Consider the following 27,532-nt stretch of genomic DNA (forward strand, 5'->3'; position numbering starts at 1 on the left):
TGGGAGTAATCATTGGGAGTATACAGTATATAGAGTGTTTCTCCATACGTTTACTATTCTGTTAGTCAGCACCTCGCTTATTACTTTGGGTGTGAGTCAACTCGTGCCTTTTACAAGGCAAGTCTTACTAAGTATACCACAGTCCTTGGAAGCAGCTCCCACAGTCTACCAGTGCTTTCTGTGGTAGCCTTAAATGCAGCTCCCACAGTCTACCAGTGCTTTCTGTGGTAGACTTAAACAGCTCCCACAGTCTACCAGTGCTTTCTGTGGTAGCCTTAAACACGGCTCCCACAGTCTACCAGTGCTTTCTGTGGTAGACTTAAACAGCTCCCACAGTCTACCAGTGCTTTCTGTGGTAGCCTTAAAAGCAGTTCCCACAGTCTACCAGTGCATTCTGTGGTAGCCTTAAATGCCGCTCCCACAGTCTACCAGCACCCTCTGTGGTAGACTTGGACCTTGGTCCTATTAGGAGTTGGGAGTCTGAGGTGGGGGTGGCCGGTGCTCCGGGAGTCTAGGTACCCTCTTGACGTTGGCCCGTTTTGCCCCGTCTGGGCTTCCCCCCAGGTCCTCACTCTGACCACAGAGCTTCAGCGCTCGAGAGATGAACATGTCTAGGTCAAACGGGCCCCCTTGGCCCCTGGAGGGAAGAGTCTGCGGGGGCTCATGAATCGACGAAGGAATGAGAGGTGACATTGGTGGAGGAGACGAGGGAGAACAGGGCAACAGGGAGGGAGGGGAATGGGACGCGGCAGGCTGGCTGAGTGTGTGACGCATGTCCAGTCCAGGTGATGGCTGTATGACCGGCGAACAACTGTGAAAGAGTGGGGCAGGGAGAGAGGTGGGAAAAGGGGGCAGCGGGGGTGAGCTGGGGTAGGACAGGGGTCCCTGGGGTGGGCTGGCGGAGGACAAGAGTTCCTGGGGTGGGCTGGCGGAGGACAGGGGTTCCTGGGGTGAGCTGGGGTAGGACAGGGGTCCCTGGGGTGGGCTGGCGGAGGACAGGGGTTCCTGGGGTGAGCTGGGGTAGGACAGGGGTTCCTGGGGTGGGCTGGCGGAGGACAGGAGTTCCTGGGGTGAGCTGGGGTAGGACAGGGGTCCCTGGGGTGGGCTGGCGAAGGACAGGAGTTCCTGGGGTGGGCTGGCGGAGGACAGGGGTTCCTGGGGTGAGCTGGGGTAGGACAGGAGTTCCTGGGGTGAGCTGGGGTAGGACAGGGGTCCCTGGGGTGGGCTGGCGGAGGACAGGAGTTCCTGGGGTGGGCTGGCGGAAGACAGGGGTTCCTGGGGTGAGCTGGGGTAGGACAGGGGTTCCTGGGGTGAGCTGGGGTAGGACAGGGGTTCCTTGGGTGGGCTGGCGGAGGACAGGAGTTCCTGGGGTGGGCTGGGGAAGGACAGGGGTCCCTGGGGTGGGCTAGGGAAGGACAGGAGTTCCTGGGGTGGGCTGGGGTAGGACAGGGGTTCCTGGGGTGGGCTGGGGAAGGACAGGGGTTCCTGGGGTGGGCTGGCGGAGGACGGGAGTTCCTGGGGTGAGCTGGGGTAGGACAGGGGTTCCTGGGGTGAGCTGGGGTAGGACAGGCGAGTCTGTGTGCTCTCCACCCAGCGAGAGATCTCCTGGAATAGGTCCCAAGGTGGCTCCTCGACAGGCAGCTCCTTCACGCTGGCCCCTCTAGGCTCAGGCCCCTCAGGCACAGGAAGCTGGCTATTCCTCTTCCAGTGAGACAGGTCCAGGATCAGCTTGGGCTCGGAGTAGTGCTGCGGCTTGCCGTCCCTCCACGCAACCTTGTCCAGATAGGAAGGGGAGCCCACTTTGTAGTCACAGGAACGACCACAGTCCAGCTCAGCATAAGCCCCGCCCCCACAGGCCCGCACCAGAGAGGAGTGGGAGTGGTCCAGGAAGCGCTCGGCAGAGCTGCTGTGGGAATACTTGCGAGGGTCCACCTGGGCCTCCTCCAACAGAGGGTAGGAACCTGCCCTGGGATCTCTCTGGACCTCCTCCTCTTTGGAGTTGACCACCTCCGAGACCCCAGGCATGCACTGACAGCCACCCTGCTGCTGCCAGTACAGGTCTGATGACAGGCTGGTATCATATCTGCACAGTGGAAACAAAGAGCTTGTCAACAAAACATCGCCGTTGCCATTTCAGTCTACTGAGGTGAAGACCATTTTGGTGTCATCTTTAAACTCTCTCACTCTCACACACATACCCCACTGGGCACAGACCCCAATTCAACATATTTTCCACATTGGTTCAACGTGTTAACCTCCACACAACGTTTCCCTGGCTCTCTGTTAACCTCCACACAGTGTTTCCCTGGCTCTCTGTTAACCTCCACACAGCGTTTCCCTGGCTCTTTGTTAACCTCCACACAGCGTTTCCCTGGCTCTCTGTTAACCTCCACACAACGTTTCCCTGGCTCTCTGTTAACCTCCACACAGCGTTTCCCTGGCTCTTTGTTAACCTCCACACAGCATTTCCCTGGCTCTCTGTTAACCTCCACACAACGTTTCCCTGGCTCTCTGTTAACCTCCACACAGCGTTTCCCTGGTTCTTTGTTAACCTCCACACAGCGTTTCCCTGGCTCTTTGTTAATCTCCACACAGCGTTTCCCTGGCTCTTTGTTAATCTCCACACAGCGTTTCCCTGGCTCTTTGTTAATCTCCACACAGCGTTTCCCTGGTTCTTTGTTAATCTCCACACAGCGTTTCCCTGGCTCTTTGTTAATCTCCACACAGCGTTTCCCTGGTTCTTTGTTAATCTCCACACAGCGTTTCCCTGGCTCTTTGTTAATCTCCACACAGCGTTTCCCTGGCTCTTTGTTAATCTCCACACAGCGTTTCCCTGGCTCTCTGTTAACCTCCACACAGCGTTTCCCTGGCTCTCTGTTAACCTCCACACAGCGTTTCCCTGGCTCTTTGTTAACCTCCACACAGCATTTCCCTGGCTCTCTGTTAACCTCCACACAGCGTTTCCCTGGCTCTTTGTTAATCTCCACACAGCGTTTCCCTGGCTCTTTGTTAACCTCCACACAGCGTTTCCCTGGCTCTCTGTTAATCTCCACACAGCGTTTCCCTGGCTCTCTGTTAACCTCCACACAGCGTTTCCCTGGCTCTCTGTTAACCTCCACACAGCGTTTCCCTGGCTCTCCCGGAAGCCAATGAATCCAGTCGCTGTCTTTTACTAAACTTTATTTGGACTTTTCTTTAAAATCGTCATTTGCTTATTCCCTAGGGCTCGTTGTGGGGTTGCTTTCTTTTTTGATGCTTTTTGTTGATGGCTTTACTTTCTAAGTGTGGTGTATCTGTTGTGTACAGTTTGAGATCATGATATCTCTTTCTCTTTACATGGTGTCACTGTGCTGTTCCCCCTCAATATGGCTGCTGTAGTGTGTGAAGTGTAACTGACACCATAGAATTCAATAGAAATTAGTGGCATAGTACAATGTTGATGTATCTCTGTGGTTGACACCACAGGAGGTCGGTGGCACATTAATTGGGGAGGACGGGCTCGTGGTAATGGCTGGAGCGGAATCAGTGAAATGGAATCAAATAACACAAATACATGGTTTCCATGGTTTCCAGGTGTTTGATGCCATTCCATTTGCTCCGTTCCGTGTCATGTTAATTCCTTGTCACTAGTTGACACGACAGTACAAACAGATCTGAGACCAGGCTAGACACACACCTGTCCCAGTGAGAGCTAGAGGCCTGGCTGTGGCTGTGGCTGTGGCCGGGCTCCGTGACCAGGCTATCATCTAGCTCGTCCTCTATGCGGAAGGGCTGGGGTGACATGGGCTCGTCCTGGGGACACGAGTACTGCTGCAGGAAGGGATGGGACAGGGCCGCCTCTGCCGTCAGCCGGTCCATGGGGTTAAAGGTCAGAATACGCTCCAGGAAGTCTATGGCTAGTGGAGAAAGAGACGGGAACGGAGAATAGAAAATGCTTTCAAATGATGCGTATATGAATATAAGACAATCATGAATTTGAGACAAAACAGTAGTTAGACATATGTCCTTGTTATTTTTAGTAACTCCATTTAACAGAAACTGTTGATTGTTTCAGGGAGGTATAGTATAAAGGTGCCATCTGATCTTAGTTGAAGAGTTTTTCGCTGCTCTCCCTCAACCCCATCCCTCTCACCGTCTGCATCGACTTCAGGTAGTAGTTCTCTGAAGGACCTCCTGACCCTCCAACCGTGGCTGACGTAGGAGGGGATGACCTGCCGGAGGTCGTGATGGTCCTCTTCCCTCAACACAGGCACCGTATACAGGATCAGCTGCATCTGCTCCAGCTCATGGGCTCCTGCGTATAGAGCAGCCAGGAGGAACCAGGCAGGAAGCCAGGAGGAACCAGGAAGTAAAGAAGCATTATGATTCTAAAACTAGAAAAGGTCATTTTACTGAAGAAAAATTGTGTCTTGCTTGAGCTTTTTTATGGTAGAAGTTCAGAAGTTTGAATTGTTAAAGGTTAGTGTTGAAAGTTTGTGGATAAGGTAGTACTAGAAGTAGTGAGTTTTTAAAGACGGGTATTAAGATGGTCGGAGCAGGCTTCTGCGATAAGAAAAGTTTTATACACCCTCGCGACTACTGAGAAGGTCATAGGTTGAATTTGCAGACAGACCACACACTAAATATGTGTCAACAGGTCTGTATAAAATCATGGTGTTACATGACCAAATTATTATCACGACACAAAGCCTAGTGAACATCAAAATGGTCCAATATCCAACAAAAGCATAATGTGTTTGAGTTTTGAGTTCTGATATTTGGCAAGCGTATTAAGGGGTACAGAAGTAGCTAATCCTAGGAAAATTAGACTTATTTGTCCTGATGGTGGCACTGTAGTGTTATAGGGCTTGAACCCACCATGGCTGCTTGCAGCTATATTTTTATGGTACACTATCCCTTATATACAGTTAATTCAGAAAGTATTCAGATCCCTTCCCTTTTTCCACATTTTGTTAGTCTAAAATGGATTAACTAAAAAATATTATCTTTGTCCTGACTGCCAATGTGACGTCTGGAGGAAACCTGGCACCATCTCTACGGTGAAGCATGGTGGTGGCAGCATCATGCTGTGGGGATGTTTTTCAGCGACAGGGACTGGGAGACTAGTCAGGATCCAGGGAAAGATGAACGGAGCAAAGTACAGAGAGATCCTCGATGAAAACCTGCTCCAGAGCGAAGGTTCACCTTCGAACAGGACAAAAACCCTAAGCACACAGCCAAGACAACGCAGGAGCAGCTTTGAGACAAGTCTCTGAATGTCTTTGAGTAGGCCAGCCAGAACCCGGACTTGAACCCGATCGAACATCTCTGGAGAGACCTGAAAATAGCTCCCCATCTAATCTGACAGAGCTTGAGAGGATCTGCAGACAAGAATGGGAGAAACTCCCCATATACAGGTGTGCCAAGCTTGTAGTGTCCTACCGAAGAAGAGGCTGTAATCACTGCCAAAGGTGCTTCAACAAAGTACTGAGTAAGGGGTCTGAATACTTATGTAAATGTAATATTTCAGTTTTTTATTTTAATACATTTGTAAACATAAAAACCTTATGGTCATTATGGGGTATTGTGTGAAGATAGATTTTATTTCTTTATTTAACTAGGCAAGTCAGAACCAAGTCTTATCTACAATGACGGCCTACCCCGGCCAAAACCCCAGCCAAACCCTAACCACACTGGGTTAGGGTTTGTGTGCCGTCCTAAGACTCCCAATCACGGCCGGTTGTGATACAGCCTGGAATCAAACTAGGGTCTGTAGTGACGCGTCCAGCACTGAGATGCGGTGCCTTAGACCGCTGCACCAGTCAGGAGCCTTGATGAAGGGAAACAATTATTTAATACATTTTAGAATAAGGCTGTATGTGGAAAATGTGGAAAAATCAAGGTGTCTGAATACTTTCAGAATGCACTGTAGTGCTCTGCCTATGGGCTCTGGTCAAATATAGTGCACAATATAGGGTGCCATTTGGGATACAGTCCATATCCTGGATCATTTAGCTTTATTAACAATTAGGCGTACACTATTGAGCTGTGATTGGATAGAGAACAGACAGACAGGCAAATGGCAATTTCTGTATTATGCAAAAAAAAGTTTAGCAAAGTAGACTTACTCTTTCACTAGATCAAAAAGATCCTAGTTTGACAAAAAGACTGTACTGCCCAACAGCATAAAAACAAATGGGTAATACCCTCAGTTTATCTAAATCATGAATCATTCAATCCATATGTCTCATATCATATTCATATCCACATCTCTCCACCTCTACAGACTCCTACCTGCAAAGAGCATGCGGCCTGTTAGCATCTCTGCCAGGATGCAGCCAGCTGCCCACATATCGATGGCCTTGGTGTAGTTGTTGGGTGAGAGCAACAGGCGCGGAGACCGGTACCATTTAGTCACCAAGCCCTCTGACAGGTAGCCCTGGCCGATACACACAGACAACAACACACACAGGGTAAGCATGACAAGGAAATTAACACCAACATACATTTTCCTGGCTCATTTGCTAAAGTGTCTTGATGGCTTTTGTACAGCTTTCCCCCAACTCTTCACACTCATCCATTACAGGTACACTCTTAGAATGAAAGGTGCTAAGTAGAACCATACAAGGTTCTTTGGCTTGTCCCCTTAGGGTAACCCTTGTTGGTGCTGGGTAGAAACCTTTGCAGAGGGTTCTATCTAGAACCCACAATGAACAGGTAGAAGCCACGAGCCTTGTTAGCCTTTAAAATTGTATAATTTATGACAATACATTACATATATGGCCATTATTTGAGGGCCTAGTTATACCCTAACACATTGATCTTAAGAATCCACTGGTTATGCTGGCTTGCAAAGTTATGGGTAATTCCTATTGAAATTAAGCCAGATTTAGGATATCCAACAATTGGAATTGGTAATCACCCACAACTTGCATTCAGAATGATGCCAGGGTTGGGACGATTGAGAATTTAGACGACCTCAATCATTTAAACTGGAACAAACCATCTCAGTAACGGGTGCAATAAATCAAATTACTAACATATTGGATTAGTTTCTTTGTGTAGCATAAAATTAACCAACCATTCAGTATACAGTACATGCAAAAACACAGATATTACAGTAAAACAAACAATTCTGAAAATCTCCCTGCAATAGAGCATGCTGGGAAATATTAATTTTGGTTCTATGTAGGACACTTCTTGCCTTCCAAAGAATCATAAAAAAAAATGATTATTAGGATGTTAAAGGTTCTAGGTAGAACCCTTCGACTTACAAAAAGTGTTCTTCTGATCAATACAGTTCTTGGTAGAACCCTTTTGGGAACCCTTTGTTATAAGTGTATAGAAGACAGTGTTCTTTTTCAGGTCATCTACAGTGGATCTAGAAATAGTATGGTGGAAGAGAAGGTCAGAGAAAAAGCCTTTTCTGTCATCATTTTTATTCAATTACTGTTTCTTCCTCCATTGATGTGGTCTCTAACGCTGTTCTGCCTAGCGCCACACTGTTTTCATCTCGTTAGAGCAGCTCCCTTTTTAATGTATAACACACATTACACACACACACACACACACACACACACACACCTAACAAGAGACAGCGAGAGATTATGAAAACACAGCCACTGGTTTATAACAATACATTCACAGCGAGCGACCTCTGCAGGCTCTTGAATTTAATGCATTGCAACCCCAGTGCAATGCAAGCATTTCCTGTCCTCTCTGTCCCTCCCCTCCACTCTCTGCCAATGGATGATGGATGGAGCACTGTTAAATGATGGACGGACGGAGCAAAGTTAAGTGCATTGAGGACGTCGTCCCCACAGTGGCTGTACGTACATACCCCAACCAGAAGCCATGGATTACAGGCAACATTCACACTGAGCTAAAGGGTAGAGCTGCCGCTTTCAAGACTCTAACCCGGAAGCTTACAAGAAATCCCACTATGCCCTGTGACGAACCATCAAACAGGAAAAGCATCTATACAGGACTAAGATTGAATCATACTACACCAGCTCCGACGCTCGTCGGATGTGGCAGGAATTGCAAACTATTACAGACTACAACGGGAAGCACAGCCGCGAGCTGCCCAGTGACACGAGCCTACCAGACGAGCTAAATCACTTCTATGCTCGCTTCGAGGCAAGCAACACTGAGGCATGCATGAGAGCATCAGCTGTTCCGGACGACTGTGTGATCACACTCTTCGTAGCCGACGTGAGTAAGACCTTTAAACAGGTCAACATACACAAGGCTGCGGGGCCAGACGGATTACCAGGATGTGTGCTCCGAGCATGTGCTCACCAACTGGCAGGTGTCTTCACTGACATTTTCAACATGTCCCTGATTGAGTCTGTAATACCAACATGCTTCAAGCAGACCACCATAGTCCCTGTGCCCAAGAACACTAAGGCAACCTGCCTAAATGACTACAGACCTGTAGCACTCACGTCCGTAGCCATGGAGTGCTTTGAAAGGCTGGTAATGGCTCACATCAACACCATTAGCCCAGAAACCCTAGACCCACTCCAATTTGCATACCGCCCAAACAGATCCACAGATGATGCAATCTCTATTGCACTCCACAGTGCCCTTTCCCACCTGGACAAAAGGAACACCTATGTGAGAATGCTATTCATTGACTACAGTGCAGCGTTCAACACCATAGTACCCTCAAAGCTCATCACCAAGCTAATGAACCTGGGCCTAAACACCTCCCACTGCAACTGGATCCTGGACTTCCTGACAGGCCGCCCCCAGGTGGTGAGGGTAGGTAGCAACACATCTGCCATGCTGATCCTCAACACTGGAGCTCCCCAGGGGTGCCTGCTCAGTCCCCTCCTGTACTCCCTGTTCACCCATGACTGCATGGCCAGGCACGACTCCAACACCATCATTAAGTTTGCTGACGACACAACAGTGGTAGGCCTGATCACCGACAACAACGAGACAGCCTATAGGGAGGAGGTCAGAGACCTGGCCGGGTGGTGCCAGAATAACAACCTATCCCTCAACGTAACCAAGACTAAGGAGATGATTGTGGACTACAGGAAAAGGAGCACCGAGCACGTCCCCATTCTCATCGACGGGGCTATAGTGGAGCAGGTTGAGAGCTTTAAATTCCTTGGTGTCCACATCAACAACAAACTTGATTGGTCCAAACACACCAAGACAGTCGTGAAAAGGGCACGACAAAGCCGATTCCCCCTCAAGAAACTAAAAAAGATTTGGCATGGGTCTTGAGATCCTCAAAAGGTTCTACAGCTGCAACATCGAGAGCATCCTGACCGGTTGCATCACTGCCTGGTACGGCAATTGCTCCGCCTTTGACCGCAATGCACTTCAGAGGGTAGTGCGTACGGCCCAGTACATCACTGGGGCAAAGCTGCCTGCCATCCAGGACCTCTACACCAGGCGGTGTCAGAGGAAGGCCCTAAAAATTGTCAAAGACCCCAGCCACCCCAGTCATAGACTGTTCTCTCTACTACCGCATGGCAAGTGGTACCGGAATGCCAAGTCTAGGACAAAATGAATGACGGAGCACTGCTCAATGTTTGATGAGAAGCAGCTAAAACAGCCTTAAAGCATCCCTCTCCCCAAATGTCCTTCATTTCACCCTTCTCACCCTTCCTCCCTCCTTCTCTCCTTTCTCACCACCTCCCCCTCTCCCCAACTGTACTTCATTTCACCCCTCCCTCCCTCCCACCTTCCCTCCCTCCTTTCCCTCTCTCCTTTCTCACCGCCTCCCCCTCTCCCTGCCTCTCCAGGTGATTAATAATTTGTGGAGTTTGACAGGGTTGGCTCAGCAGGTAGAGAGATTCAGATGGGCCTCCTCTGATTAAGCAATCTGTCAAATCTCTGCTTAACTTCCAAAAGCATGGTTTAGTCAGTCACTGATGATTCCAAAGGCTGAGTCAGATTTACAATGATAGCTTTATGGATGTGTCCTAAATGGCAACGTGTTCCCTTTATAGTGCACTACTTTTGACAAGGGCTCATAGGGTTCTGGTCAGAAATAGAGCACTTATGAGGAGAATACGATGCATTTTGGACGTATCCGATTTCTATATTTTTTAATTGAGTCTTTTGACAGTAAGGAGGCGTTATTCAGGTGTCGTTAGCACTTCAATCAAAGCTTCTGTCATAACGCCAACACTTGCAAAAGAATGGGAGGGCTGATGACAACATAATGCTTATTGCCAACCCTCTGCCACAGACTGACACGCTTACTTACAGTCGTGAGACAAGCCCACAAGTGACTTCAAGCAATATGAGCAGTTAAAAATGGATGTGTCACCTGTCAAATATCTCTAGATTTGAGGCTGATGCCAAATTCCTGTCATCGTTGTGTCTGCAAGTTTATTTTTAGATGAAACATTCTCTTGATCGTGGCACTATCAAGTATCCTCTCCTACTCCACCTCACTGCTTGCAATTTACCAAGACAAGAACTATCCCAGCTTGGAGCATTGGCCTGCCAGCCTCCCTCTAAGTAAGCCCCATTCAAGGCTGGCATGGCATGTGGAGCACCAGAGCTTTCTGGTAGACTTTTTATTTTTTACCTTTATTTAACTAGGCAAGTCAGTTAAGAACAAATTCTTATTTACAATGACGGCCTACCCCGGCCAAACGCTAGGCCAATTGTGCGCCGCCCTATGGGACTCCCAATCACGTTCGGTTGTGATACAGCCTGGATTCAAACCAGGTTGTCTGTCGTGACACCTCTAGCACTCAAATGCAGTGCCTTAGACCGCTGCGCCACTTGGGAGCCCTATAGACTCTATAATTGTGTCTGAAATGGCATCAAATTCCATATATATAGGGCACTACTTTTGACCAGCCATATAAGCTCTAGTCAAAAGTAGTGCACTAGGAAATAGTGGTGCAGCTATAAAGGGAATCGGGTTCCATTTTGGATACACTGTATTTCTCTCCTCTCTGAATCAACACAGGACTGTTAGAGTTCACTACTAAACATTCAGTACAGTAGCTGGGTACACACTCTGTGCAGGACTGTTAGAGTTCACTACTAAACATTCAGTACAGTAGCTGGGTACACACTCTGTCTGGACTGAGGAGTAGCTGTGTGAATAGACGTTGTTCGGTCATGAGGGAGAGAGGGCACGCTGAATGTAAGAGGGAGAGAAACTAACAGGCAATTTCCTGGTTCTTAAAAGGAATCGCCCCGGGTAATTTTTTTACGCCGATGTCCATCTTGAAAGTGCATAAAACCTGACGTGTGCTTTAAAGTCTGAAGTAAAACTCAACTCCCACCAACCTGTCTCTGACACATGACACCCTGAGGTCATACACACATACTCTGATGATAAGTGTGGGTCCGGGAGGCCGGGGCCAGAGGAGGCCAGACACAGAATGCTCTGTAGATGGCCTGTCTCACACTCCACTGCATAAGAGCAGCATAGAAGCTTTTTGTTTGATTTCACCATCCCCAGAACACAGCATTGCCCATTGTTATTCTGGCAACACTCTTGGCCAGTCTGTTATTCCTGTCCTGCTCACAGCCTGATCCATCTCTTTTCCCTGTCTGCACCCTGCTGCCCCGTGCTCAGATCTCTGGGCCTGGGCCCGGCCAGGACAAAGCTCCCCTTCACTGGGCCCTCACTGACCTGCTGGTGTAACACACTGTGTTCCACCACAACAATAAAGCAGCACAGCAGAGAAGTCGACTGTCAGATGAATCTCTCAGAGCCTAATCCACAATAAGAAAAAACAGACAGGGTAATGGTTCAACTTGGGGCAGCAGGTAGCCTAGTGGTTAGAGCGTTGGGCCATGCAACTTGGGGCAGCAGGTAGCCTAGTGGTTAGAGCGTTGGGCCAGCAGGTAGCCTAGTGGTTAGAGTGTTGGGCCAGCATTTGAAAGGTCACTAGTTCCAATCCCCCAGTCAACAAGGCCAAACATCTGTTGATATGCCCTAGAGAAAATCACTTAACCCTAATTGCTCCAGGGTTGCCGTTGATAATGGCTGACAGTGACCCCACTCTAAGAGTGCATCTCATGGGGAGTTGGGATATGGATTTTTTTTTTTAAATCACACATTTGTATAATGCACACCTGTACGTGTGTGAAATAGGACAAATATAAGTACCCACCAATTATTATATTATTAATTTGTAACTTTAACAGGACATGTTTGGACAAGGTTATGAAAGCTCTGCTGTAGTACTAGCTATAGCCGGATGCAAATGCAGTCATGCAGAGGAGAGAATCATCAGTCTACAGGAGCCAACAGACTTGGTTCAAGGACATGGTCATACATGCAGCACGATCACACAAAAAAAACAGGCTCAAAGAGGCTTCTTAATATGGGTGAATGCTGTAGCGTTTGGGAATGAAGTACATTTGTTGTGAAACGTAAAGATAATGCTAATTTTGCTCAGTTTCCAGCCACCAATGGTGGTTTCTGGTTTTGAGTTGTGTGCCACAACTGCAAATACAAACAATTGGTACAATGAATCCTTTTTGTTTGATTTCTAAAAGCAGTCTACGAAGTGGAATGAGAAAGGAAAGCACCGGCTCAACTCCAGCAGCACTGGCTATAACAGACCCGACAGTGAATAAGTGCAGACATCCTGCAGTCTTAAATCAACCGGTGGTATCCTCATCTTTTATATCTCCACTTACATGTCGGGCCAGGAGCTGGTCTAAAAATTTCTTCCGGCAGCAGATTTACAGGCGCCTAAACAATTGTGCTATTATGTGTTTATTTTCTCATTATTTGTAACTTATTTTGTACATAATGTTTCTGCCACCATATCTTATGAAAAAAAAGAGCTTCTGGATATCAGGACAGCGATCACTCACCTCGGATTAGGCAAAACATTTTCTTTCAACAAGCAGGACGCACAGGATGTACTTCAGACACCCGACAAGGCCAACATCCCAGTTATTAGCAAGAGAAACAGATGCAGGTACAGAGGACACAGAGCGGGGTGCCTCGTAAAGATCCGCAGACCGCAAGTGAGAAAGCTGCCATGAACGTCAATATTACTTGCCAACATGCAATCACTGGACAATAAATTAGACGAGGTATGATCACGAATATCCTACCAACTGGACATCAGAAACTGTAACATCTTATGTTTCACGGAATCGTAGCTGAATTACGACATGGATATTCAGCTAGCTGGATATACGCTACACCGGCAGGATAGAACAGCACACTCCGATAAGACGAGGGGGGCGGCAGTCTGTGCATATTTGTAAACAACAGCTGGTGCACGAAATCTAAGGAAGTCTCTAGATTTTGCAAGCCTGAAGTAAAGTATCTTATGATAAACTGTAGACTACAGTATGTGCCAAGAGAGTTTTCATCCAGACTTTTCGTGGCTGTTTATTTACCACCACAGACAGATGCTGGCACTAAGACCGGACTCAGTCAGCTGTATAAGGAAATAAGTAAACAGGAAAACACTCACCCAGAGGCGGCGCTCCTAGTGGCCGGGGATTTTAATGCAGGGAAACTTGAATCAGTTTCACCTAATTTCTATCAACATGTTAAATGAACAACCAGAGAGAAAGACATTCTAGATCACCTGTACTCCACACACAGAGACGCATACAAAGCTCTCCCTCGCCCTCCATTTGATAACTCTGACCACAATTCTATCCTCTTGATTCCTGCTTACAAGCAAAAATGAAAGCAGGAAGCACCAGTGACTCGGTCTATAAAAAAGTGATCAAATGAAGCAGATGCTAAACTACAGGACTGTTTTGCTAGCCCAGACTAGAACATGTTCCGGGATTCTTCCAATGGCATTGAGGAGTACACCACATCAGTCACTGGCTTTATCAATAAGTGCATTGAGGACGTCGTCCCCACAGTGACTGTACGTACATTCCCCAACCAGAAGCCATGGATTGCAGGCAACATTCGCACTGAGCTAAAGAGTAGAGCTGCCGCTTTCAAGGTGCGGGACTCTAACCCGAGAGCTGCTCAGTGACACGAACCTACCAGACGAGCTAAATCCATTCTATGCTCGCTTCGAGGCAAGCAACACTGAGGCATGCATGAGAGCATCAGCTGTTCCAGACGACTGTGTGATCACGCTCTCTGTAGCCGACATGAGTAAGACCTTTAAACAGGTAAACATTCACAAGGCCTTGGTGCCAGACAGATTACCAGGACGTGTGCTCCAGGCATGTGCTGACCAACTGTCAGGTGTCTTCACTGACATTTTCAACATGTTCCTGATTGAGTCTGTAATACCAACATGTTTCAAGCAGACCACCACAGTCCCTGTGCCCAAGAACACTAAGGCAACCTGCCTAAATGACTACAGACGCGTGGCACTCACGTCTGTAGCCATGAAGTGCTTTAAAAGGCTGGTAATGGCTCACATTAACACCATTATCCCAGAAACCCTAGACACACTAAATTTGCATCCCGCCCAAACAGATCCACAGATGATGCAATCTCTATTGGACTCCACACTGCCCTTTCCCACCTGGACAAAAGGAACACCTATGTGAGAATGCTATTCATTGACTACAGTGCAGCGTTCAACACCATAGTACCCTCAAAGCTCATCACTAAGCTAAGGATCCTGGGACTAAACACCTCCCTCTGCAACTGGATCCTGCACTTCCTGACGGGCCTCCCCCAGGTGGTGAGGGTAGGTAGCAACACATCTGCCACGCTGATCCTCAACACTGGAGCCCCTCGGTGCTCACTCCCCTCCTGTACTCCCTGTTCACCCACAACTGCGTGACACAAAAGTGGTAGGCCTGATCATCAACAACAACGAGACAGCCTATAGGGATGAGGTCAGAGACCTGGCAGGGTGGTGCCAGAATAACAACCTATCCCTCAATATAATCAAGACAAAGGAGATGATTGTGAACTACAGGAAAAGGAGGACCGAGAAATCCTGGGCTGTAGTGTAGCAGGTTGAGAGCTTCAAGTTCCTTGGTGTCCACATCACCAACAAACTAGATTGGTCCAAACACACCAAGACAGTCATGAAGAGGGCACGACAAAGCCTATTTCCCCTTAGGGGAAAATATTTGGCATGGGTCCTCAGATCCTCAAAAGGTTCTACAGCTGCAACATCGAGAGCATCCTGCCTGACTGGTTGCATCACTGCCTGGTACGGCAACTGCTCGGCCTCCGACCGCAAGGCACTACAGAGAGTAGTGAGTACGGCCCAGTACATCACTGGGGCTAAGCTGCATTGCCATCCAGGACCTCTACACCAGACAGTGTCAGAGGAAGGCCCTAAAAATTGTCAAAGACCCCAGCCACCCCAGTCATAGACTGTTCTCTCTACTACCGCATGGCAAGCGGTACCGGAGTGTCAAGTTTAGGACAAAAAAGGCTTCTCAACAGTTTTTACCCCCAAGCCATAAGACTCCTGAACAAGTAATCAAATGGCTACCCGAACTATTTTTATTGTCCCGCCTCCCCAACCCCTCTTTTACGCTACTGCTACTCTCTGTTCATCATATATGCATAGTCACTTTAACCATATATACATGTACATACAATTAGCCCGACTAACCGGTGCCTGTATATAGCCTCGATACTGTTATTTTTCACTTTCTTTTTACTGTTGTTTTTATTTCTTTACTTATCCATTGTTCACATAATACCAAGGTAACTCCTGGGCCCTGAGTCATGAAGCGTTTTGGAGTAGGAGTGCTGGACTAGGATCAGTTTTGGTTTTCAGATAATAATGAATAAGAAGACCTGGACAGGGGGGACCTGATCCTACATCAGCCCTAAAGGCTTTATGAAGCTTTATGAATACAGACCCCGAGCTAGCTATTCTCTTCTAATGGCAGCCTACTGTAGTCTCACCTTATGGGAGTAGTGTGGGTCAACGATTCGGGCCAGGCCAAAATCTCCAATCTTGAGCAGTAGCTGGTCTGTGTTGAGGAACACGTTGGCTGGTTTAAGGTCGCGGTGCAGCACGTTGGCTGAGTGGATGAACTTGAGGCCTCGTAGTAGCTGGTAGAAGAGCAAAATGGCGTGCCCACCGGGAAGTGGTCCCTGCTCTAGCAGCTTAGCTAGGTCCGTCTCCATGCACTCCTGGACGATGTACAGGGCACTCAGCTGGGCCGGGTCGCGAGGCAGCGGGTGGCCGTAAGGACCCAGAACCTCGTGCACGCGCACCACGTTCTCATGCTGCAGGCGCCGTGTGATCTTGACCTCCCGCAGGGCGTGCTTCACGCTGACCGCGTCACGCATCACCAGCTTCTTCACAGCCACCCGCTGGCCGCTGCGCTTGTCCACAGCAGACAGAACCAGACCAGTGGCACCGCTGCCCAGAGGCCGGGGGTCTATGAAGTGTCCCCCCAGGTCAAAGCCGTGGAGGAACAGTGAGGAGTCCTGTTTTGCCATGGCTCAGCTGACTACTGGTGTCCACTGGTTATTGCATGATGAGGTCTAGAAATCAGAAAGGATCATTCATGATTTGATAACAAAGCAAATAAAATTACTGGAATCAAACATACATATACTGTAGGTATAATAATCCCATCTGTAAAATGGTAATTACTTTATATGGTAATGTATTTTGTAATAGAATAGATAATAGATCAATATACATGTTGTATTCTATGTTCTATTATTATTTATATTATTGTTATCTATATTACTATTATCTATATTATTACTATCTATTTTATTATTATCTATATTATTATTATCTATATTATTACGATCTATATTATTATAATCTATATTATTACTATCTATATTATTATTATCACTGCATTGTTGGAAAGAGATCCCAAACATTTAACTGTGCTGTTATACACCTGTTGTATCCTGTACTGTTATACACCTGTTGTATCCTGTACTGTTATACACCTGTTGTATCCTGTACTGTTATACACCTGTTATATCCTGTACTGTTATACACCTGTTGTATCCTGTACTGTTATACACCTGTTATATCCTGTACTGTTATACACCTGTTGTATCCTGTACTGTTATACACCTGTTATATCCTGTACTGTTATACACCTGTTGTATCCTGTACTGTTATACACCTGTTATATCCTGTACTGTTATACACCTGTTGTATCCTGTACTGTTATACACCTGTTGTATCCTGTACTGTTATACTCCAGTTATATCCTGTACAGTTATATCCTGTACTGTTATACACCTGTTGTATCCTGTACTGTTATACACCTGTTGTATCCTGTACTGTTATACACCTGTTGTATCCTGTACTGTTATACTCCAGTTATATCCTGTACTGTTATACACCTGTTATATCCTGTACTGTTATACACCTGTTGTATCCTGTACTGTTATACTCCAGTTATATCCTGTACTGTTATACACCTGTTATATCCTGTACTGTTGTATCCTGTACTGTTATACACCTGTTGTATCCTGTACTGTTATACACCTGTTGTATCCTGTACTGTTATATTCCAGTTATATCCTGTACTGTTATACACCTGTTATATCCTGTACTGTTGTATCCTGTACTGTTATACACCTGTTGTATCCTGTACTGTTATACACCTGTTGTATCCTGTACTGTTATACACCTGTTGTATCCTGTACTGTTATACACCTGTTGTATCCTGTACTGTTATACTCCAGTTATATCCTGTACTGTTGTATCCTGTACTGTTATACTCCAGTTATATCCTGTACTGTTATATCCTGTACTGTTATACTCCAGTTATATCCTGTACTGTTGTATCCTGTACTGTTATACTCCAGTTATATCCTGTACTGTTGTATCCTGTACTGTTATACTCCAGTTATATCCTGTACTGTTGTATCCTGTACTGTTATACTCCAGTTATATCCTGTACAGTTGTATCCTGTACTGTTATACTCCAGTTATATCCTGTACTGTTGTATCCTGTACTGTTATACTCCAGTTGTATCCTGTACTGTTATACTCCAGTTATATCCTGTACTGTTGTATCCTGTACTGTTATACTCCAGTTATATCCTGTACTGTTGTATCCTGTACTGTTATACTCCAGTTATATCCTGTACTGTTGTATCCTGTACTGTTATACTCCAGTTATATCCTGTACAGTTATATCCTGTACTGTTATACTCCAGTTGTATCCTGTACAGTTATATCCTGTACAGTTATATCCTGTACTGTTATACTCCAGTTATATCCTGTACAGTTATATCCTGTACTGTTATACTCCAGTTGTATCCTGTGCTGTTGTATCCTGTACTGTTATACTCCAGTTGTATCCTGTACAGTTATATCCTGTACTGTTATACTCCAGTTGTATCCTGTACAGTTATATCCTGTACTGTTATACTCCAGTTATATCCTGTACTGTTGTATCCTGTACTGTTATACTCCAGTTATATCCTGTACAGTTATATCCTGTACTGTTATACTCCAGTTATATCCTGTACTGTTGTATCCTGTACTGTTATACTCCAGTTATATCCTGTACAGTTATATCCTGTACTGTTATACTCCAGTTGTATCCTGTACAGTTATATCCTGTACAGTTATATCCTGTACAGTTATATCCTGTACTGTTATACTCCAGTTATATCCTGTACAGTTGTATCCTGTACTGTTATACTCCAGTTATATCCTGTACAGTTGTATCCTGTACTGTTATACTCCAGTTATATCCTGTACAGTTATATCCTGTACTGTTATACTCCAGTTATATCCTGTACTGTTGTATCCTGTACTGTTATACTCCAGTTATATCCTGTACTGTTGTATCCTGTACTGTTATACTCCAGTTATATCCTGTACTGTTGTATCCTGTACTGTTATACTCCAGTTATATCCTGTACAGTTATATCCTGTACTGTTATACACCTGTTGTATCCTGTACTGTTATACACCTGTTGTATCCTGTACTGTTATACACCTGTTATATCCTGTACTGTTATACACCTGTTGTATCCTGTACTGTTATACACCTGTTGTATCCTGTACTGTTATACTCCAGTTATATCCTGTACTGTTGTATCCTGTACTGTTATACTCCAGTTATATCCTGTACTGTTGTATCCTGTACTGTTATACTCCAGTTATATCCTGTACTGTTGTATCCTGTACTGTTATACTCCAGTTATATCCTGTACAGTTGTATCCTGTACTGTTATACTCCAGTTATATCCTTTACTGTTGTATCCTGTACTGTTATACTACAGTTGTATCCTGTACAGTTATATCCTGTACTGTTATACTCCAGTTGTATCCTGTACAGTTGTATCCTGTACTGTTATACTCCAGTTGTATCCTGTACTGTTATACTCCAGTTATATCCTGTACTGTTGTATCCTGTACTGTTATACTCCAGTTGTATCCTGTACTGTTATACTCCAGATGTATCCTGTACTGTTATACTCCAGTTATATCCTGTACAGTTATATCCTGTACTGTTATACTCCAGTTGTATCCTTTGCATGTGGCAAAACATGAATATGCATGGGATTTGATTGCAATTATGCTTTTCCTGGAATGAGCTCCATAGAATTTAGAGTGTATCACTCTTGAACGAAGTGTAAATAAAATAGGTATACAGTGTCTCCATCTACCTCATATCAGAGACAGTAGAGCAAGTAAGGAGACAACTCCACACCCTGGTGCAGGGCAAGTGTTGTCATAGCAACACCCCACCATCTGTGCCTGCTACAGATAGATGCGCTGGATGGCAGAGGCAGACATTCAGCACTGGTCTCTGATCCTAGCGGAGCGATCCCAGCTCAACTCCCGCTGGTGAAATTAGCTGAGAGTTACATTCACAGAGATTGTAGAGGATCCTGCTCTTCCCGTCTGTCAGTCAGTTGGCCGACCGCCCATTCAGTCCCTCCCTGGTCGATGTTCCCAGACTTTCCACTCAGTTTTGTGGCATTGAGTTAACGAGTGTCCGTGTAATCCCTCAGTAATCTAGCTGCCGGCCGCCTTGTGCCTGTGGAGCCGAAGCGTGGCACCGGCTCCCTCTGGACTGGACACAGCTATTGGACACCATCACATACCTGCTGCTTCTGTGAAGGAGGGCCAAGATGAAGCAAGTTACACATTAAATGCAAAAAAGATCTTATGTGTCACATTTCAATATGAACTAGTGATAAAATGTTGCCTCCTATTCACACTGTTCATTTTGACACATTACTTTTACTGGGTGTCATTTGATTCCTACATGTGGATCTAATGTAATAGCTGCAAAGAACAGAATGAGCAAATGCTGCATAGCCTAGTGGAAGAATAATCTAGACATCACCAAAAAGCCTATTTTTAATATAAATATTTTGTACATTCAAATGAATTAATAGCTAGATATGATATAATGATAACTTGGACTATAAGGTAACTACTGGGATACAATATGACATAGGCCAAAATGTTGCTATTGTTTTAAATCAGTTGATATTTGAGGCCAGGATATTTATTAAATTAAATGTGCTCCAATTGGACATTTAAATAGCTACTCAGTTCCAACCTGGTAAATGCGCTCAAGAATGCTGCTATGTCAAAGCCTACTATCACAAATGTAAGTTTTAGTCTTTTACCACATAATAATAGTGATCTTTCAGTAAAATACACAATTAATATGCTCTTGTTCTATGCTAGTTTTATGCTATATGTTCTTTGTTGTTCTGTGCTATTTTCCCTCTATCTATGGAAACGAGGATATTGACACTGGATCTACAGGAAGGTATGGAGGGTATTGGCTAACTTTATAAATGACGTATAGGGCAGGCTAATGGATATGACGCCTGCGGTGCGCGCTGTCCTCTATTTCATAGTTCTCTCGTTACGTAACGCAAGTATAATTCCTAAAAAAAAACATAGTTGATTGAGGCATTCGAATCTGTGTTAGCCAGTTGTAAAATAGCCTGTAGCTCCATAAGCAGTAGAAGTAGTTGTTAGTGTGAAAAAACATTAGTATGAGAGAAAATGTGAGAAAATGTTGTTATTCCATGTTCTTTAAAAAAAAAATATTATTATCCTTATTATAATATTGGGGTCCATTAAAACAATGCATACATTTTCTAAGAGATAGTGTAGGCTACTGTAGTACAATGAACCGGTCTGCGTCTGCCTTTGTGTGTGGTTGTGGCTACATTGTAACGCCCCTATCGCAACAAAAACATTAAAAACCCCTAAAGATAAAAATAAAAAAAGAAGATGCCGTAAAACTAAGTGTTTTCCCAAATGTACTACTCATGAAAACAGCTAATGAACATGAGCCAGTGAGTAGCCTATTGCTCAGCAAGTGTAGCGTTATCTTTACATCTATCGGCCCATCCATTGAATAACTACAAAGGCACAAGATATCACAACACAGCGAGAGCACTTACCATAATAATATATGCCGCCGTGAACATCGCAGCCTGTCACAGAAAAATAATGCGTGTTTTTGTCTATTTGACTGTCAAAAATAAAGTAAAACATAACATATTTGTTTCATTTTTGTTAATGAATCAGCCAGCGGGACTGTGCCAGTATCCGTGATTGTGGTGATATTAGCCTACCTAGCAATCCGCTGCTGCGTAAATAATGTATTTAGAGGAATAGGCTAGGCTACCACTCTTTCCGATCTGTGCCAGTAGTCTACGCAGCCAGTAAGCACAGACTGACAAAAGCTGCACCAGGAATGATTAAGTGTTCCTCTTATTCTTTCGGTAAGCCGGCCTATAGGTTACTTCCCAAACCGAGCGTTGTATTACCTCTTATAAAAAAAAAACTCCCCCACCACCCCCCCCCCCCCCCCCACACAACGATATGACGTCACGCTGGCAGCCATCAATCAAAGTGTTTGACACCTGCTGAAGCCTGAAGTGCCATATGGGTCTTGGAGAAAACCCCCTGCTCTTCTCTCATAGCCTCTATATATATATATTTAAAAAATATATTTAGGGAATTGTTTATTTTTGCACTCTATTCAATGGCGTTTGTGTCCTTAGTCATTTCTCAACAGCTAATGGGGATCCTAATAAAATACAAAAAAATACTGCCGCTCACTTTTATCCCATGTTCTCACTTAGAGATTCCTTAAGTCAATCATTCAGTTATACCAGAAGGAGTACCAGCTCAGAACATAGCTGGTTAACTTTTGGGGGGCTCCCTAGTGGCGCAGCCGTCTAAGGCACTTCATCTCAGTGCTAGAGTCGTCATTACAGACCCTGGTTTGATTCCAGGCTAAATCACAACCCGCCGTGATTGGGAGTCCCATAGGACGGCGCACAATTGGCCCAGTGTCGTCCGGGTTTGGTCAGGGTCGGCCGTCATTGTAAGTAAGAATTTGTTCTAGACTGACTTGCCTAGGTAAATAAAGGTTTTAAAAAAGTATTTTGTGAGGTGAGCGACCTGGGTGATACACTGTACGCACACAAGGCCCCAGCCCTGTTCCATATTATTTGGGGTGAAATAGGTCAGTGTTTTCCAAACTATGGGTTGCCTTGAAAATGGGGTTACGAGAGAAACTCTGAAAAAAAAAAACGATTGGAACCGAGGGTACAGTAAGGTTTCTAAATGGGGTCGCAGGTCAACATTGAGGAAACCCTGCCCTAGGTATCCCTTCCCCTCCCCCGATCCGAGACTCCGCCTACATAGCGCCTCATTTATCACCTGGGAGGGGGGTGGGAATACCTAGTCAGTTGTATAACTGAATGAATTCAACTGAAGTGTGTCTTCCGTATTTAACCCAACCCCTCTGAGGCCTTTCCCCTTTGTTCTCTAATGCTCCTCTATTGTTCCTAGAGCAAGGAAGGAGGACCAACAACATCACAGAGTACCCATCAGGCCAAATCCTTGTTTTTATTTATTATTTATTTTTATTTAACCTTCATTTAACTAGTCAAGTCAGTTAAGAAAAAAATATTACTTACAATGATGGCATACCCAGCCAAAGCTCTCTCTCTCTCTCTCCCTCTCCCTCTCCCTCTCCCTCTCCCTCCCTCTCTCTCTCTCTCTCTCTCTCTCTCTCTCTCTCTCTCTCTCTCTCTCTCTCTCTCTCTCTCTCTCTCTCTCTCTCTCTCTCTCTCTCTCTCTCTCTCTCTCTCTCTCTCTCTCTCTCTCTCTCTCTCTCTCTCTCTCTCTCTCTCTCTCTCTCTCACTCCTCTCAATTCAGTTCAAGGGGCTTTATTGGCATGGGAAACATGTGTTAACATTTCCAAAGCAAGTGAGGTAGATAATATACAAAAGTTAAATAAACAATAAAAATGAGCAGTAAACATTGCACTCACAGAAGTTCCAAAATAATAAAGACATTACAAATGTCATATTATATATATAGAAACAGTGTTGTAACAATGTACAAATAGTTAAAGTACACAAGGGAAAATAAATAAACATAAATATGGGTTGTATTTACAATGGTGTTTGTTCTTCACTGGTTCTTGTGGCAACAGGTCACAAATCTTGCTGCTGTGATGACACACTGTGGTATTTCACCCAGTAGATATGGGAGTTTATCAAAATCGGGTTTGTTTTCGAATTCTTTGTGGGTCTGTGTAATCTGAGGGAAATGTGTGTCTCTAATATGGTCATACATTGGGCAGGAGGTTAGGAAGTGCAGCTCAGTTTCCACCTCATTTTGTGGGCAGTATGCACATAGCCTGTCTTCTCTTGAAAGCCAGGTCTGCCTACCGCGGCCTTTCTCAATAGCAAGGCTATGCTCACTGAGTGTGTACATAGTCAAAGCTTTCCTTAAGTTTGGGTCGGTCACAGTGGTCAGGTATTCTGCCACTGTGTACTGTCTGTTTAGGGCCAAATAGCATTCTAGTTTGCTCAGTTTTTTTGTTAATTCTTTCCAATGTGTCAAGTAATTATCTTTTTGTTTTCTCATGATTTGGTTGGGTCTAATTGTGTTGCTGTCCTGGGGCTCTGTGGGGTGTGTTTGTGTTTGTGAACAGAGCCCCAGGACCAGCTTGCTCAGGGGACTCTTCTCCAGGTTAATCTTTCTGTATGTGATGGCATTGTTATGGAAGGTTTGGGAATCGCTTCCTTTTAGGTGGTTGTAGAATTTAACGGCTCTTTTCTGGATTTTGATCATTAGCGGGACATCGGCCTAATTCTGCTCTGCGTACATTATTTGGTGTTCTACGTTGTACATGGAGGATATTTTTGCAGAATTCTGCATGCAGAGTCTCAATTTGATGTTTGTCCCATTTTGTGAATTCTTGGTTGGTGAGCAGACCCCAGACCTCACAACCATAAAGGGAAATGGGTTCTATAACTGATTCAAGTATTTTTAGCCAGATCCTAATTGGTATGTTGAATTTTATCTTCCTTTTGATGGCACAGAATGCCCTTCTTGCCTTGTCTCTCAGATCGCTCACAGCTTTGTGGAAGTTACCTGTTGCGCTGATGTTTAGGCCAAAGTATGTATAGTTTTTGCGTGCAATAGTGCAACATTGTCTAGATGGATTTTGTATTTGTGGTCCTGGCGACTGAACCTTTTTTGGAACACCATTATTTTGGTCCTACTGAGATTTACTATCAGGGCCCAGGTCTGGAACAATCTGTGCAGAAGTTCTAGGTGCTGCTGTGGGCCCTGCTTGGTTGGTGACAGAAGCACCAGATCATCAGCAAACAGTAGACATTTGACTTCAGATTCTAGTAGGGTGAGGCCAGGTGCTGCAGACTTTTTCTAGTGCCCTCGCCAATTCGTTGATATATATGTTGAAGAGGGTGGGGCTTAAGCTGCATCCCTGTCTCACCTCACGGCCCTGCGAGAAGAAATGTGTGTGTTTTTTGCCTATTTTAACCACACATTTGTTTGTGTACATGGATTTTATTATGTCGTATGTTTTACCCCCAACACCACTTTCCATCAATTTGTATAGCAGACCCTCATGCCAAATTGAGTCAAAGGCTTTTTTGAAATCAACAAAGCATGAGAAGACTTTGCATTTATTTTGGTTTGTTTGTTTGTCAATTAGGGTGTGCAGGGTGAATATGTGGTCTGTCTTACGATAATTTGGTAAAAAGCCAATTTGACACTTGCTCAGTACATTGTTTTCACTGAGGAAATGTACGAGTCTGCTGTTAATGATAATGCAGAGGATTTTCCCAAGGTTGTTGTTGACCCTCAAATTTGTCTCTACTTTTGTGGATTGGGGTGATCAGTCCTTGGTTCCAAATATTGGGGAAGATGCTAGAGCTAAGGATGATGTTAAAGAGTTTTTAGTAAAGCCAATTGGAATTTGTTGTCTGTATATTTGATCATTTCATTGAGGATACCATCAACATCACAGGCCTTTTTGGGTTGGAGGGTTTTATTTTGTCCTGTAGTTCATTCAAGGTAATTGGAGAATTCAGTGGGTTCTGGTAGTCTTTAACAGTTAATTCTAAGATTTGTATTTGATCATGTATATGTTTTTGCTGTTTGTTCTTTGTTATAGAGCCAAAAAGAATGGAGAAGTGGTTTACTCATACATCTCCATTTTGGATAGGTAATTCTCTGTGTTGTTGTTTGTTTAGTGTTTTCCAATTTTACCAGAAGTGGTTAGAGTCTATGGATTCTTCAATTACATTGAGCTGATTTCTGACGTGCTGTTCCTTCTTTTTCCGTAGTGTATTTCTGTACTGTTTTAGTGATTCACCATAGTGAAGGCGTAGACTCAGGTTTTCCGGGTCTCTATGTTTTTAGGTTGGACAGATATCTTAATTTCTTTCTTAGATTTTTGCATTCTTCATCAAACTATTTGTCATTGTTGTTAATTTTCTTCAGTTTTCTATTTGAGATTTTTAGATTTGATAGGGAAGCTGAGAGGTCAAATATACTGTTAAGATTTTCTACTGCCAAGTTTACAACTTCACTATTACGGTGGAACGTTTTGCCCAGCGTGCGACAGAGCTGCAGGAGTTGTGACCCGTTTTTGTTGGTTATGTTGTCATAGTTGTGCCTAGGGGTTCATATGGGGGAGAGAATGCTGTCACCTCCAGGCAGGTGTTTGTCCCCCTGTGTGCTGAGGGTGTCAGGTTCTTGTCCGGTTCTGGCATTTAGGTTGCCACAGACTAGTACATGTCCCTGGGCCTGGAAATGATTGATTTCCCCCTCCAGGATGGAGAAGCTGTCTTCGTTAAAGTATGAGGATTCTACTGGGGGGGGATGTACACACAGGGGGACATTTTTCTTTGTTAAGATCATTTCCTTTTGAATTTCTAGCCAAATGTAAAATGTTCCTGTTTTGATTCATTTAATGGAGTGAGTTAAGTCTGCTCTATTTAGGTCTGCTCTATACCAAATTAGCATACCCCCCGAGTCCCTTCCCTGTTTCACACCTGGTAGTTTGGTGGATGGGACTACCAGCTCTCTGTAACCTAGAGGACAGCCAGTGGGTCCGTCTCCTCTACACCAGGTTTCTTGTAGGATGACATTGTCTGTATTTCCAATTTCTTTGATGAAGTCTGGGTACCTGTTCTTTAAGCCAAAGGCAGATGACCTCAGGCCTTGGATATTCCAGGATAAGATAGTGAAGGCTTTGAGTTCCATAAACTGTCCAATGTTGTTGGTTGTGTGGTTTGGCCTCAGTCCAGTAAGTGTGAGCAGAGCCTGCTGAGAATCTGGTTGGATCGGGCTAGTGTAAGATTGGGGGTTGGGCCCGCTCACGGTCTGTGATTGATGGTCCTCAACATTTCATCCAGTATAATTTTACACATTACACATAATGAGATAAAAACACTCATATGTACAGAGAAAACGTATTAAGCAGAGACATATGTTTTTAATGAGTGACAGTCTTATCTAAACTAACATGTAGATTATTTAGCCATTTGATTATGAAGTTTAGGACAACTTTAGGTATAAAAATTATAATATTTAAAAATGATTTGATAAAATATTCAATTTGGTCTTTACTACTATAACCCATAGAAACGCATTGAATAATACATTTATAAATGGCAAAATAAATGTATCCTAAGGAATAAGGTTTTGAAGTGTCTGTCTTATATCTAGGAGATATATGAAAGCTCAGGAAATATATATATATGTTTTAACACATATTTAACCCCAAATTTCTGTTGGCACTAAACTACCTCCATACTTCCATTCATTTGTATTGGTTACCTTTAGACGAACTGAGATGCGGAAGGCTGACATAGGCGGATGTGGTGGACTGAGACGCAGCCCATGCAAAAAACAGATATCTCTAGCTTAAACTGACTGATTTTGATGGGGATTTTTTAAATTATGTTACTTAGATTGATGCACGGGTGTGTCAATAGACTCTTAAAGATGAAGGATGAAATCTTTTCTCTATAAACATGTCTGGGGCTCTTCCCTTAGTGTGCCCTCTACAACTGGCTAAGCCAGTCTACATCAAATACATCTCTCTCTCTCTCACGCTCTCTCTCACTAGATGACATCAGAAAGCTAGAGTGACTTGTGACTATTTCCAGATGAAGTACTTGACAACCTACTCTAAATGAAATGTCCTCGTTGAAAGGAAGAGATGAGATTCAGCTCACCAAAATGGCCTCACACACCACCATTTCTGTGAGAGGGTTTTTAGTGATATACATTTTTTTTTAAATGTCAGTATCACGAAAAGAAAGAGGTAGAGGGGGAAGGAGGAAGAAGAAGTAAAAGATCAGTAAGTTGAAGCGGTATCTTCCGT

General features: G+C 44.6%; 1 protein-coding gene across 1 annotated transcript in view; it reads right to left on the reverse strand.

Moving 5' to 3' along the window:
* Positions 1–411: 411 nt before the first annotated feature.
* LOC139412293 (uncharacterized) overlaps positions 412–27,532 on the reverse strand; it is a 36,025-nt gene continuing 8,904 nt past the window's right edge. Inside the window, exons 9-13 of the mRNA XM_071159139.1 lie at positions 15,794–16,338; positions 6,274–6,418; positions 4,133–4,294; positions 3,677–3,896; positions 412–2,083 (exon numbers count right to left, since the gene is read on the reverse strand). Of these exons, the coding sequence (XP_071015240.1) occupies positions 466–2,083; positions 3,677–3,896; positions 4,133–4,294; positions 6,274–6,418; positions 15,794–16,338 (2,690 nt within the window). The 3' untranslated portion in view covers positions 412–465. The remainder of the gene's footprint in view (positions 2,084–3,676; positions 3,897–4,132; positions 4,295–6,273; positions 6,419–15,793; positions 16,339–27,532) is intronic.

This window comes from Oncorhynchus clarkii, chromosome 6 (genome assembly GCF_045791955.1).
Source record: "Oncorhynchus clarkii lewisi isolate Uvic-CL-2024 chromosome 6, UVic_Ocla_1.0, whole genome shotgun sequence".
NCBI classification, from domain to species: domain Eukaryota; kingdom Metazoa; phylum Chordata; class Actinopteri; order Salmoniformes; family Salmonidae; genus Oncorhynchus; species Oncorhynchus clarkii.